At 31.8% G+C, this 14,195-nt stretch overlaps 2 protein-coding genes across 2 annotated transcripts; both read left to right on the top strand.

The window, feature by feature from the left end:
• The first annotated feature begins 1,089 nt into the window (after positions 1-1,089).
• On the top strand, positions 1,090-3,500 carry LOC149907244 (uncharacterized). The gene is made up of 4 exons (XM_090103612.1): positions 1,090-1,246; positions 1,681-1,797; positions 2,234-2,368; positions 3,191-3,500. Exons 1-4 carry the CDS (start codon positions 1,235-1,237, stop codon positions 3,404-3,406), a joined length of 480 nt encoding a protein of 159 aa, XP_089959738.1. The 5' UTR covers positions 1,090-1,234; the 3' UTR covers positions 3,407-3,500.
• A 1,352-nt stretch (positions 3,501-4,852) lies between these two features.
• On the top strand, positions 4,853-13,959 carry LOC149907243 (endothelin-converting enzyme homolog). Its single transcript, XM_090103763.1, has 15 exons — positions 4,853-5,222; positions 5,772-5,868; positions 6,476-6,570; positions 6,863-6,984; positions 8,006-8,189; positions 8,414-8,672; positions 8,982-9,252; positions 9,498-9,791; positions 10,461-10,655; positions 10,977-11,313; positions 11,398-11,446; positions 11,522-11,589; positions 11,839-11,969; positions 12,202-12,366; positions 13,786-13,959. Exons 1-15 carry the CDS (start codon positions 5,171-5,173, stop codon positions 13,957-13,959), a joined length of 2,493 nt encoding a protein of 830 aa, XP_089959889.1. The 5' UTR covers positions 4,853-5,170.
• The last annotated feature ends 236 nt before the right edge of the window (positions 13,960-14,195 follow it).

Here is a 14,195-nt window from a genome sequence, read left to right as displayed (position 1 = left end):
TCTTGTCGCTTTAAGTTATAGATATTTTTGCACACCAAAAAGAAAGACGTATGTATTTCTTTTATAAGTAATTTTTTTGATAAATGTACTGCTTTACACCATGTATTTTCAGTGTTTTATTTCAAGTGAACACCCATAAAATTTTGTCACGAGCCGCCTCTGGTCATTATCAAACGGAATTAACTGTTTTGTTACATTTTTAAGTATTTATTTCTGATAATTTAATATGACACATAATATTGCATACGAATTTCAGAAATACTGTTAATTGCACATATGTAAGAAGGAAGAGTAAGTAACAACTAACAAGCATATCTCATATTAGAATAATGGTTGTTAAAAATTGTTCCAACTGAACTTTCAATAAAGTTCTACACGAGTTAAGTCGGAGCAAGCAGCTAGTCATTACATAGTATAAATAAGATAGTAACAAAATGAACTACAGAAGCGAACTGTAATATAGAAACAAAACAAAACATAGCAACTTATGCATTCGACGAAAACTTCCTTTATCATTATTAATTTAAATTGATATATTAGAGGTAATATTTTGAATTACACTTCTTGTACGCACTTATACTTTTTAATATAAACAATATAAATTATTAATATCAAATACCTACGATATTTATTTCATCGCGAATTGTATTACTATGCGATTCAACTAAGAATAGGAAAATCTATGACTTTCTTGTTAAATATACTACTTGTTAAATATCGTTTGAAAATATCCGGAAATACTTCTTTAATTTAACGGCCAATTTTATTTTGCCTGCCCATCAGTCCTATCCTATCTAATATCAGTTTTAAATACCAACTTTATTTCATAACTGAACTTATTAATTCGTATTAACACCTATGACTGATCCTTATTAAACATTTAAAATTTATAAGTAACTGATGCCTCATGAATTAAAAATTAAACCAGCCTACAAAATATTCAACTTACAAAAAAAGCTCAAACAAATAGCATATCAAACAAAGTATATAAAAAGTCCAATTACTCCATACAACCTCATTTACACACCCTTACACGAAGACCACTAGAATATTGATCGATTTAAATCTCTGCCCTATATGGTCAGGCAACCGCCCTTGCGGACATAACACACACCTAAAATTAAATCGACCTAGGATACCTAGAAATATAGCTAAATACCTAAATGGTATATAAGGTGCGCGCGCGCAATATTGACCATACCACATTCTTACTTCGGTAGCAACGGTCAGAAACATGCGTGCCTTCGTAAGTTACTTTTTATATAGAATGTATCAATTTCATAATTTTCTTTATATTTTACAGTGTTTAAGACGACAAAAGTTAAAAGCTCTATTTTATAAGTATTTTTTATATAGCTACGTGAAATTTCGCGTTTTGAAACGATATTTTTGTTTCTATTTATGAAACTACCCTACAAATAATAACTTCTAATATCTGCAAATTTCTACACTAAATTTTAGACCTTTCTCAAAAAGCTAATTAATTGGAAAGTAAGAAATTGTAGATAACATTGCTTATTCATTCCTATTTAAATATTTTTTATATCCACCTTAAACCGGAATCCAGAAAACCAGAGAATTTTGCTCTACAAAAAAACTTACACTATTCTCAATATGCAATTAAATTATAGACTATAAAATACCTCATCTTTTCTCAAGTTACCCCAATTATACTTACAGATCCTGTTCGCCCTCCTCGCTGTGGCTGCGGCCAAGCCCAAACCCGGCTACCTTGGAGGATTGGGCCTGGGAGGATATGGATACTCCGGATACTCGAGCTACGCTGCAGCCCCAGCTGTAAGTACACATCTGGAGCTTCAGTAGGGTTGATGCTGTAAGGTCACAACAATCAAATATAAAATAGTGTCTGTAAAAATGGATATTAACAAAATGATACCTAATTGTTTTCAGTTCCTAAAAGACTTCCTCTTTTCTAGTATTTTAATATTAAAAAGCCAATAACCAATAGAATAGTAGTATTTTTCATCTTTAATATTTAACTTTTTGAAAAGTAATTTACAATTAGTAAATAAGTTATACTTACCCGATAATCAATTTTCAAGATCTTTGAATAGCACATTTTACCAAACAGAAAGTAAGTACATCTTCATCCTTTACTAGGTACTTACTTTCTGTTTCTTCTGTTTCTCTTTACAATTAACAAAATCTAAATAAATAGACGTTATCTGACAATATTACCTATCTATAACCTATTCTTTATTCTTCTTTACAGCTGAGCATCTCCCACCAGCCAGCCATCACGATTTCCCAGCCAGCCATCTCAGTGGCCCACGCTCCCGTGATCCAGGCTGCGCCTGTGGCCGTTGCCCACGCGCCCGCTGCTACTAGCTACTCCTCCTTCCAAAGGGTATGTAACTATTTACTACTACCACAGATTATGTTATACTTTAGCTGTTGCTAATACCTTCTACTGTGAAGTTTAACTTTGTTAGGAGGATTTTGTGCTACCATTAATAATATGATAACTATACCTGTTACTATGAACTTCGTTAGGAAGATTTTGGGTTTTATAGTGGGACTTTTAGGATGTCTTGTAGTGTGTGTATGTGTGTGTGTGTGTGTGTGAGCGAGAGTTTTAGTTGCAACTTTCAGTGACAAGCCGCATACATAAACATATAGGTATAAAAGTTTAGGAGCAAATAATAGGTAGGTACTCTTACTGCAGATGTTTAGTAGTAAACACAGTAAATGGTTAACGATGAAAACAAAGTTAAATTCGTTACGAAATGTGTAATATAATTCAGTTAGATGGAATACATTATAGAGCAGACAGCATACATATGAATAAAATATTATAATATCCATATACGATGCCAAAACCACGCCTTAGACGCATAATCATATTGATTATTTTTAGTCGTCTGTGAAATATACATAGCTTTTGATCAAAGGATTATAGTAATATGTCTAAATGAATAACGGGCCTATCCAATCTATTTTAGGTAACAGATTGCTTAGTGAGTTTTATTCCTTTTACATGCTCTATATGCATTATGCGACTATACTTACTTTATAATAATCAATTCGTTTTGTCATCAAAAAGCTTTATCTTCTAGATTATAAATGCATTTTTTTATCTTAAATTTTAAGTTTGAATTTGAATTTGATGATTAGTCTTCTTACTGTTTTTTTTTTTTAACAATCAACTAACTCCCAACGTTGCCCACAGGTGATCCACCCAGTCTCACAACCCGTAGTCCACGCTGCCCCTATCGCAGTGGCCCAACCTGTGGTCCACGCTGCGCCAATTGCTGTGGCCCAACCCGTGCTCCAAGCCGCCCCAGCCGTCATCTCGCATGCTCCTCTCGCCACCTACGCCCAATCATACGGCCATGGTTTGTCATCATACGGCCATGGTTTGGCTTCAATCGGCCATGGTTGGTAAACCTAGGATTAATTTAAACTAATTTTGTTTGTATATGCGTTGAGATCATGCCCGTAATGGCGGGGTGGTGCAAATAAATATTTATAATATTCAATGCTGTGTTTTAATGACCCTATGCTTGACGTAGACGTTTTCATTATTTATTCAGGTAGCCTAGAAATTTATCGATTTTTAATAATGCTGGGTAAACATAATACACATGTGAAGGGTGGGTTTTATTAATACACTTTTTTTATTTTTGGGGCATTACTAGCACACTTAAATTTCTTTAAATATATAATACTAGCATCTGTTTTGTATTAGATTGTAAACATCTAAGAGAAAAAAATATATTATATTATATCTATTAATTACTTTCGTCTGCAAAAATCTTTCAGAAATGGGAAAAATAATTTTGAGAATAGTCGAAGTTGCTTGTACTAGTTAGTAGTATTAAAACTTCTTTTTACTATCCCATGCAAAAGTGCAAACATTCACGCAAATCACAACACGGTAGCGTGATTCCGATGACAGCAATATTCCTTGGATGAATGGAGCAAATCGGTATTTAATGCATTGTTGAATCGATAAAACAGCACATCACTAAACATCGCGTGTTCAACCATATCAGCCTTACTGTCGTTTGACCTGGGTCTATAGTGACACCATAATATTATTTTTTATAGGATTTATTATTATTATTAGATAGTTAAAATTTTAATATTTTATCGAATCATTTTTTTTTTATTTAACCAACACAAAGACAGTAGGTATATTATTTATTTCATATAACGACCTTTAATATTTATTCATCTCTTTTACCGTAAAATACTTTTTTAAATTGAATTACACATCGTATTATAAAAGAAATAAGTTATAAACTCCTTATACTCTTTGCCCTGATAGTACGTTACCTAAGAAAATAATTATGTCTTAACGTATTCTGAAAAAATATTCAAGAGAGATCCATTGTTCAAAAAAAATTCTTAACTACAAATTGTTTGATACTGTGAAAAGACGACGAAATGAAAATTTGCGCTTACAATATGAAATGTGTAGCTACTATTAGAGAAATTCATATCTTTCTTAGTCATAGGTATATGGATAATATAACATTATTTCTAAATTTATGTAATGAAAGTTTAAAAAAACAGAAACATGAAATAAAGTCTATACATTATTTGAAAAAAAATGTTGTGTGGTTTTATGAAACCACGGTAAAAGTGAAACTGTTCGAACGGTTTCGAACACTGCTTTGTGTAGCGCATGTCGCGTGTCGGTCGGCTGCCGAGTAGGTATACCTACTCGGCAGCCGCGATACACGCGACATGCGCTACACAGACCAAAAAGTTTGAGACGATGTAATAAAAGTTTCACTTTAAAAAAAAATCTTTCCTAAGTAACATGGCCTTTATCTGTTCCTTATTTTTTCCTTATACCTAGTTAAATTTACCTAAATATATTTATTTTCATCCCGGGTGACGCCTGGACGAGCAGCTAGTATCAAATACATTTGAATAATCAATCTTACTAACAAGACCACTAATTAAAACTATGACACAGATTCATGAATTCTTAATAAATTGTCCCCAAAACTACTAACATCATATACACAGCTGAAAGCACAGTATATTCAGTAACCACTACTTTCAGTAACTCAAATACCTTCAAACCGAAAACACCTGAACATGAAATTCATAGAAAAAGCAGTGTTATTACGTACGTAATAATGGTAAAAATCGTATATCTGAAGGTATACAAAATTAATAGTTTATAGTTCGAACTATGAACGCGTGGCCTAATGAAGACGGCGATGGAATGGGACCTACTGTTACACGTTAGTATATTCAGCTCATTAAAACTGTTATTAGACTATACATTCATATATTAATGTGTATTTCCAAAGTAAAAATTAGACATACCTGCAAAATTATTTTCAGTTCCGACATTATGTACAAAACACCATTTCGGTCTTCTTATCTAGCAAAAATATTTTTCGTACATATTATAATATTTAAAAATTTTCACAGCTGTTTTCATGTACACGATATAATTCGTGAAATTGTTGTTACGTTGAACTTTATGATTTCCTGAAAAGTGAACTTGAACAAAGTAAAATTCTAACATAAAAGAGACTTCAGCAAATTCACACAAATAATAATTCTTATAATAATTTGTTTCAACAACAAGAACAAAAGAGAAAGTTATCATTTTAAAATTATAATTCGAACCTCTTCTTTTGTTTTTTTTTATGGAGTAGGAAAATAAAATCTATGTCTTGCCAGCTTCAATAATTAAACGAAATTTATATGTATAAATTTAACAAAAATTATGCCCCTTTCAATATCGTCGGTGTTCTATATTTGAAATGTTATATTTTTTTAAGGCACAAATAGTGCAAAGGTCCCAACTCCGCCGCTGAAAAATGGTAGTGATTTACGTGAATCAGGGTATTTAATAGCTGTCGGGTCCAGAACTGCCAGGTAAATTATATTTACAATAATTTAAAATAATTTGGAAAATCCAAAAGTGCACGCCTCATAATTTTTTTTTAATAAATATTTATTAATTATTATTTTTGTTTATTTAATAACAATTAAACCACATCGAATCAGACCCTGAAAAATGAAAGGGTTCTATTCCTGAGCATACTCAAGCGTAAGAGAAAAAAAAAGACTCGATTAGTAAAGTATTTCGGTCGCTATCGTGTTAACAAGAAAAAGGATCCGCACATACAGACACACGGACGTCCAAGACAGAACTTTTTTAAACTGTTTTTTAACTAGTTTAAATAACAAAAATGACATCAAAAATATCATGAACGTTAAAAATAGTGTTTTTTCTTAATATGTGTGTGTATGTATTATCTTACAAGTGCAATGTATGATACATAAAGACATTTTAAGTTTGAAAAATCAGATGTTTTGCGTGAAGTGACAGTAGTACCCACCTCAACGCTTCGCTTATGAGGCGTGCAATATGATTAATTCGTCTTAAAATTTAATTCTTAAGTATACAAAACGTCTACCAAATAAAAGCAGACAGTAATTTTTTTTAATTTAATTGTTTAATTTTTTGCATTAATTTCAGGTTTAGAAGAAAACATAAAAATAAAATGTTATTAACATGTTTATTCATATTACTATTACTGTTGTTAAGCCTTTTTATAACAATGACTGTTTTATGTAAGTGATCACTTTAAATTATGATTAAAATATGTAGTGCACATTTAAAGCATAGCATACAGTAGTTAAATTATTATTAATACAAAACGTGTTTTTTATCCTTATTAATTTATATTAAATTTTTTATGGTGCTGGCCAGCATAATTCAACTGAAAAAAAAACATAATAGCCGCCATTTTGGCGCCAAATCTCTGTAGAATTTTATTAAACTTTTGTCGAATCAAATTATTATTTAAAATTGCTATGCAGGTACAAGTTTGTAATAAAATGATATTTCTTTTATGAAAAACAGATGTAAAACAAAAGCGTCACAAAACAGAAGGAGTCTGTGAAAGCAAGGAATGTTTACGTTCAGCCGCCAATCTGGCTTTGTCGATGGACCAAAGTGTGGACCCTTGTAGTGATTTTTATCAGGTAATATTTATATTTATTATTGTATTTGAGAATACATTTACTTGTTGGCGTTATAATTGTTAATTGGTAAAAAATAACATAGCTTGAAAGGGGAAATGACAATTCATGCATTGGTTAAAATTCTTAATTAAACATCTGGGTATACCATCAGATGTATATTGAATGTGCCTACGTTTTACCAGTTAACTTTTTTATACGCTCACAGAAAATGTTTTAACTCTTAAGACTTTTCTTGTTAAGAGCACAGAGCAAGTAATATAGTTGGTTGGTTAAGAGTGTTTACTTTTTATGCTTACAAGAACATTCAATTTAACTTTGGAATAACTTTATTATAAAGCTAACACTAAGTATATATTATTGAAAAAAAACTTTTTTACAGTCACGGCTAATTTACGTGACTAGCACCTATTTATGCCTATTAAGCCTTTGACCTTTGACTTTTTGTACGTCAGTATTGTTATGTATTCTTTGCTTATAGTCAATGAACTCCCTTTGTGTAGTTTTTCAATATTTTTTATAAATGTTTATGTTGGAGAATGAGCGAGATAAAAATATATGAGACACAGTGATGCGCAAAATTATAAAAGTACGATACTCATAGATAAATTATTTTAAACTTATGTTTATAGTTAAAACTATCATAGATCATTTGCTAACGAGTTTATATTCATCTCTTTATGCTTTACAATCAGCGCAAAATTATCTTTCCATTACACATACCCTAATAGTACCACGTTTTGTCATATTTTTACGCATTTAAATAATAATAATAGTATAGTATTATATCTGTGACTAGCTGTGCCCCGCGGTTTAACCCGCAGTGCCATAGATAATACTGTATATCGCAGTGCTCTGCTCCCGTTAGTCTTAGTGTGATATATAGCCTATCCTCGATATATGGGCTGTCTAACATTGAAATAATTTTTCAAATCGGACCAATTGGTTCCTGAGATTAGCGCGTTCAAACAAACAAACTCTTCAGCTTTATAATATTAGTATAGATAATACATACAAACTTCAGTACGTCTGCGGCAACTGGGCACAGGAGCACCCTCGTCCAGACGCCTATAGATCGTACGATTGGTTCAGAGAGAAGCAAATCAAGGTGTACACACTTGTACGTGACTTTCTTCATAAGAATACTACTGACCAACCAAAGCCAGTGCAACAGGCTAAAGATGTTTATACTGCTTGTATGGATACAGGTAAATGTTTCAAGATATTATCTGTGAATGTAGTATTCAAATTACTTTAAATAATCTGTAGAACATTTTTATTATATAGTCTTTTAAGTAGTTAATTATATAGTAGGTAGTTAATTATGATTATAGTCGCTTATTAGTTCTTAGTAATCGCTATAAAAAATTTACAATTTACACACCTTTACATTATAAGTGAAATAAAATCCTGAACCTGCTTACTTTTTCAGACAAATTAGACAAACGAGGATTAAAACCAGTCCTCAAAGTATTAGAAAATTTAGGACTACCCTCATATCCAACGTATTTAAATTTAACAGAAGTAGATTATTCTACATTCACATTCGACTGGGTAGAAACGGTAATTAAAATAAAAACTCAGCTAGGAATGGATGTTCTAATAGGATTCGATATTATCACAGATCCTGTGAATTCATCAGTTTATAGACTTATTATGGGAACACCAGAAACTACGAATCCCTTTCCAAGGTACAATAAAGCACAATTTTTCAATACTTCTTTGTCATTAAAATACTTAAACAAGATTTAAATGGCAATTAGATTTCTTTAGGCTCTTTGAGAGTAAAATTTCAAGGTCGCGTCATGGCATGTTCGTCACGTCATGGAAGTCGCCTTCCAATCGATTTGGTATCTTTTAATCTTGCCAAAAAAGTTTCACATATGACACGTGTGCTCGGCACACATGCTTTTTTTGTCGATAAAAACAAAATTCCAATAGGCACCGCTAAACATTTTAATGCACAACACTATTTTTTATTCCAGTATGTACACGGAAAGGAAACACCACAGCAGTAGACATCGTTATAAAATACCTAATTTTAATAATAAATTAAAACAAGAGTTTAATAATAAAGCAGAATACGGAAATAGCAAAGTAATAGATGAAGACAAAGAATCCGAAATATATCAATTGTTTTACGCTCACCTTATAAAACTATTTGCTTTAGAGACGGATGATAAAAAATCGAATTTAACTGATGTGGAAATCGATCAGAATTCACTTTTAGCTGCTGCTGAATATTATTCTATTTACTATGATCTGACTGCGGTAATGAGACTTATATTAATCGATTATAATTATACAGACTTCAATAGAATTTATTTCCACAAAATCTTCGTTAATATTACGTATAATATTTCATCACAATTAACTTGGCTTGTGAATTTCTTACACATCTGAATGTGCAGTGCCTATGACTTTTCTCATATTTTTTCTCAAATCAATCCTGTAATAATTCTTAAGAGATACCAGATAAAAATCATGTAATTAAATTTCATATTTCTCAATTTCAGCTTGAATCAGACAACTCAACCAACATAGATGAAGAAGAATATATAAAAATACCAAATTACAAAGTAGACTATGTTCAAAAGTACACAGATTCTGTAGTTAAAGCAAACAATAGAACAGCTATACCAATATGGAAACGATATTTAGAAGGAGTATTTAATATAAGTGAAGTGACTTTAGATTTTAAAAAGGATAAAATTTTAATTTCTGCACCAGATTTTGCGTATATGGCAGCTATGGCAGCATATACTGCTATGATATCTCCTGTCGTTATAGAACTATATATTTGGGTTAAGGTAAATATTAATATCATAAAGTAATAAACTAATGAGAACACTTTTCTATCTCATACTCCGTAAGTCGGTACATCTAATAAACTGCAAACTTCATCACGCAGCTTACAATTAAATCTATGTTTAACACATTTCCACCGATACTCATATTCATATAATTAATCGAAAATTATATTGATTCTTGAAATATCCAGCTACAAAATAATGTTAATTTTGAATTCAAATTAACGTCTACATGCAAGTATGCATACAGGTCATGTGACGTCATGACGCAGCACGCATGAAAGAAATGCTTAACATACATCCAATCACCTGCATCTGACATATTAAAACAGATCTTAGAAATATGCAACCATTTTTTTAACGTGATAACGTTTTTAAAATCGTTTTAGTCGGGTGACATGTTCAGAAACTTGTGTCACACCAAAACCTCACGAGCGCGATCGCAGGTATAACGAGAGAGAGACGGACCGATCTCCCTTCTCATCTCGAGCGCTGCCACTGCATTATGTAATATGTTATCACGTAAACATCTCGATCGTAAACCTACTTTACAAACAACCAATTTTTTTTTCAAGAAAATATCCCCATCTATAAGTATTTTATTGTGTGTTGAATAAAATGATTTTTCTTTTTTTTTTCTTCTATTGTGTGTTGTGTCCTACCAACAAGGTAGTAGAAGTCCTAGCACTTCACACAACAACAGAACTGTCCGCTCTATACGAGCGCACATCTACAGAGCTGCATACAGGTCATGTGACGTCATCACGCAGTTTACAATGCGCTAATGTGGTTAATGACATGCTCGGTATGGCGGTGGCTTATGCTATCGCTGATCAGAACTTCTTTAATGTTACCAAGCCTAAGGTAATTTGGATTAAATTGTTATGTTAGTTATTGGGTTTCGGTTATTTAAGTGGCAAAATTAATGTTAATTTCATTGTGAGTCTATTAAATTCGTATTAATTTTCTCCGTTTTCTTTGTTTTGATTTCTATTTTTCAGTTATTAATGCTTTCTCAGCATTAGTTTATTGATGTTTTCCTTGGAATTTCAGTTTAAACTTTATATCGATTACCAATAAATGAGATGCTTCTAAACTTTATGACGTTATAAAAGCTTTTGTAGCAAAAACCTATCTGACCATCAAATAATAATTTAAAAAGTTAATTTAGTTTCTAACTTTCAGATAGAATCAATGCTACACGAACTAAAGAACGCATTAGCCCATCTCATAGGAATGACTAAATGGATGGACGATGACACTAAATTAGCTACTTATAGAAAAATTATAGAAATGAAAACTTTAGTAGGTTTTCCAGACTGGTTGTTAGAAGAAGGAAGACTAGAAGATCATTATAAAGGCCTAGAAATAGATACAGGGCAACATTTAGAAAATCTCGTTAATATAGTTCAAGTTAAAACTAAAAAAGCTTTAGATAAATTCCGTAGGGGAAATAATTACACTTGGGCTACTGTTCCTACTGAAGTTAACGCATATCATACGTTTCAAGAGAATACTATAAGTGAGTTTGAAATAAATATAAATATACATACAGTATGATTTAAATTTAATAAATATTAAATTGTTTTAAATGTTTTGGACGCAGCTGTACCTTTAGTTATGTTACAGCATCCTTTCTTCGATTTAGGACTGGAGTATGTTATTTCTTTTATTATTAGATTTGTTGATAAAATTATGTCCTTGCTAATTTATTTTAATTAATTTTCTAGTTCGTTAAATTATGGATCCTTGGGCGCTGTTCTTGGACACGAAATAACTCATGGATTTGATAGTTTTGGTAAGTAATAGATTGGTAATTTGGCAATTATGAATTTACAATCAATCTTAAGAGATCAATATAAATTCTGTACCTTAATTGTAATAAAGAAGTGCTTTATCGGACAAGAAACATTGTAATTTAATATCTTAATATTAAATTCATTAATAATTTAATATGTCTGCTTTAACCTTAGCCTCAAGTTAAACGCAAATTAGTTCACATTATAGGTACTAAGTTTATTATACATATATAGCATTTCTTACCCAGGTCGACAATTCGACAAAAACGGTAACCTCATACCATGGTGGTCAAACGCCACAGTCGAAGCATACGTCAATAAAACCCAATGCTTCATCAATCAGTACTCGTCATTTTATATTCCACAAATTAAAAAGCATGTGAGTTGTTTTCGATTTTTTTGTTAGAAGTAGGAAACTAGATGATGTATCATTTAGAATGACAATGATTTTAATATTTAAAATACAGTATTATATCAATTTTAGCAAATTTATTTGAAGGACCTAAAATCTACCCAGCTCCATGTATACCAAAATGTATTTTAATGATTTATAAGCTTTTATAAAAATAGAGTGTAAAGGAAAATAACTACTAAGAAAAGAATAATTGCAGGTAGATGGTAAAAAAACACTAGGTGAGAATATAGCAGATAACGGAGGAGTTAAAGAGGCATTTGTAGCTTTCAAAGAACATTTGCGAAAATTTGGACCAGAACTAAAATTGCCGGGTTTTGAGCATCTCTCGTCAGAACAGTTGTTCTTTTTATCCTATGGTAATGTAAGTACAAAGATTGAATACAGTTTTAAAGAGTTAATTGTTATAATATTATGCTGTATAAATAGTGTCCGACCGAAACTGGTTTCCAGGCCGAAACCGAAACCGAAACCGAATGTTCGGCCGTGGCTTCAGTTTCGGCCGAAACCGAAACCGAAACCGAAACTCACGTGGTCAAGTATGAAATTTCTAAAAATACTGAACTTTGGTGCATTTTACCTATTATTTTGCCTTAATTAGGGCATGAAATGAAAACATAGTATATTAAATTTGTTGTAATCATTTACTTAATATAAAATAAAAAAATAATATTTTTCAAATATTAATAATAACAATTTTAATTTTTATTATTTTTTCAAATTAAGTTCTCAGTAAAATCAGTCATCTAAATCAAATCAGTAATAGTTACTGTTACTTTAAATACTTAAGTTTTGGTATTTTGAGATCTTTCTCTTTATTAAAGAGTCTTTAATACTTTGGATTGGTATTTGTACCTACTTAGAAGACTTTAGAAGAATAATCAGTCTCTTTTAGGTACCTCTTATATAAAAATAATAATTATTAATTACTATTACACCCAGTTCCAATCTCAACATAGATAATCAAAAATTGTTTCCACCAGCGTGGGTCAACCAACGTTTTGACAGCGTCCGTCAAAGCGTTGCCGAGGAAAACGAAGTTAGGCGAGCGTGAACGTGTGTGAACTAAGTTCACTGAACTTGCGAAATAAGTTTCGGTTTCGGCAAAAGTTTCGGCCGATTTTGGCCGAAACCGAAACTGCGGCCGAAACTTGATTTATGGCCGAAACTCGGCCGAAACCGAAACCGAAACCGAAAGTTCGGTCGGACACTATGTATAATGTTTTCAGGAATTCTGATTTTTATTAAACTGCTTATTGTTGAAGGTTAAAGTTATATAATTGTTCAATTATTTAGCCAAATCCTCCAATTATTTTAAATACTAGAAAGCATCATGAAACAATTAATAACGTTTGCGAAAGTATGATGATGACCGCCTACTTCCCATTCTTTCACAACGACAGATGGTTTCATACTCTAGGATTTCCAGAAATGTTTTCTGCTATTGCTTTATGGACATAAGTGGTGACTCATACTTTTAGATTGCCTTAAAGTTTTTCAGTTTAATATTGTTCTATAGTATGTTAGTAAACTCAATAAATGTGTTTTCTACATTTTTGACGTGACAACGTCTTGTAATTCGATAGAGCCGCGTGCACGCACGAAAAAACATGACTCATGCGGCGTTACCTCGCTCTGAGGCGTTCCATGTAAGGCTTGAAGTGCGAGCGAGAGCACGGAACGAGCGACAAAGAAGCACAATCGGCCGTTGTCACGTTCAACTATCGTCAATAAACCGACTTTACAGACAACCAATTTTTTTTTTATTCTGTGTTAATTCCAGCTATGGTGTGGTATTGCAACTCCAGAATCTTTAAAATCCGACTTAGAAGATGAACATGCTCCACAACACTTACGCGCTCGCGGCGCTTTACAGAACTACGAGGAATTTGCTAGGGCTTTTCAGTGTCCACCCGGTTCTGTGATGAATCCTAGCAAACGATGTATTATATTTTAATTCGGATACTTATCGAGGGAGGGTATCTAAGGTTTGGGTTTAGAAAATGTACTAGGAGAACTTTGTCCGAGCAGTATGATGCAATTTAGATTGTTTGAATACGGTTTGTTATTTTTTTATAATGTGATTTATAAGCGTTTAAAAAAGTTTTCAGTGTTGCTATATTATTTCCCAATAAGTTTTAATCTATTATTTTATTGAAAATATTTACTCCTATATTTTTAATGACAACTTTC

Source organism: Colias eurytheme, chromosome 7 (assembly GCF_061535395.1).
Source record: "Colias eurytheme isolate Ceu_HAF_F1 chromosome 7, ilColEury1 Martin Lab GWU primary, whole genome shotgun sequence".
Taxonomy (NCBI): Eukaryota; Metazoa; Arthropoda; class Insecta; order Lepidoptera; family Pieridae; genus Colias; species Colias eurytheme.
The sequence above is the reverse complement of the archived record's forward strand: the minus strand, read 5'-3'. Positions and strand labels throughout refer to the sequence as shown.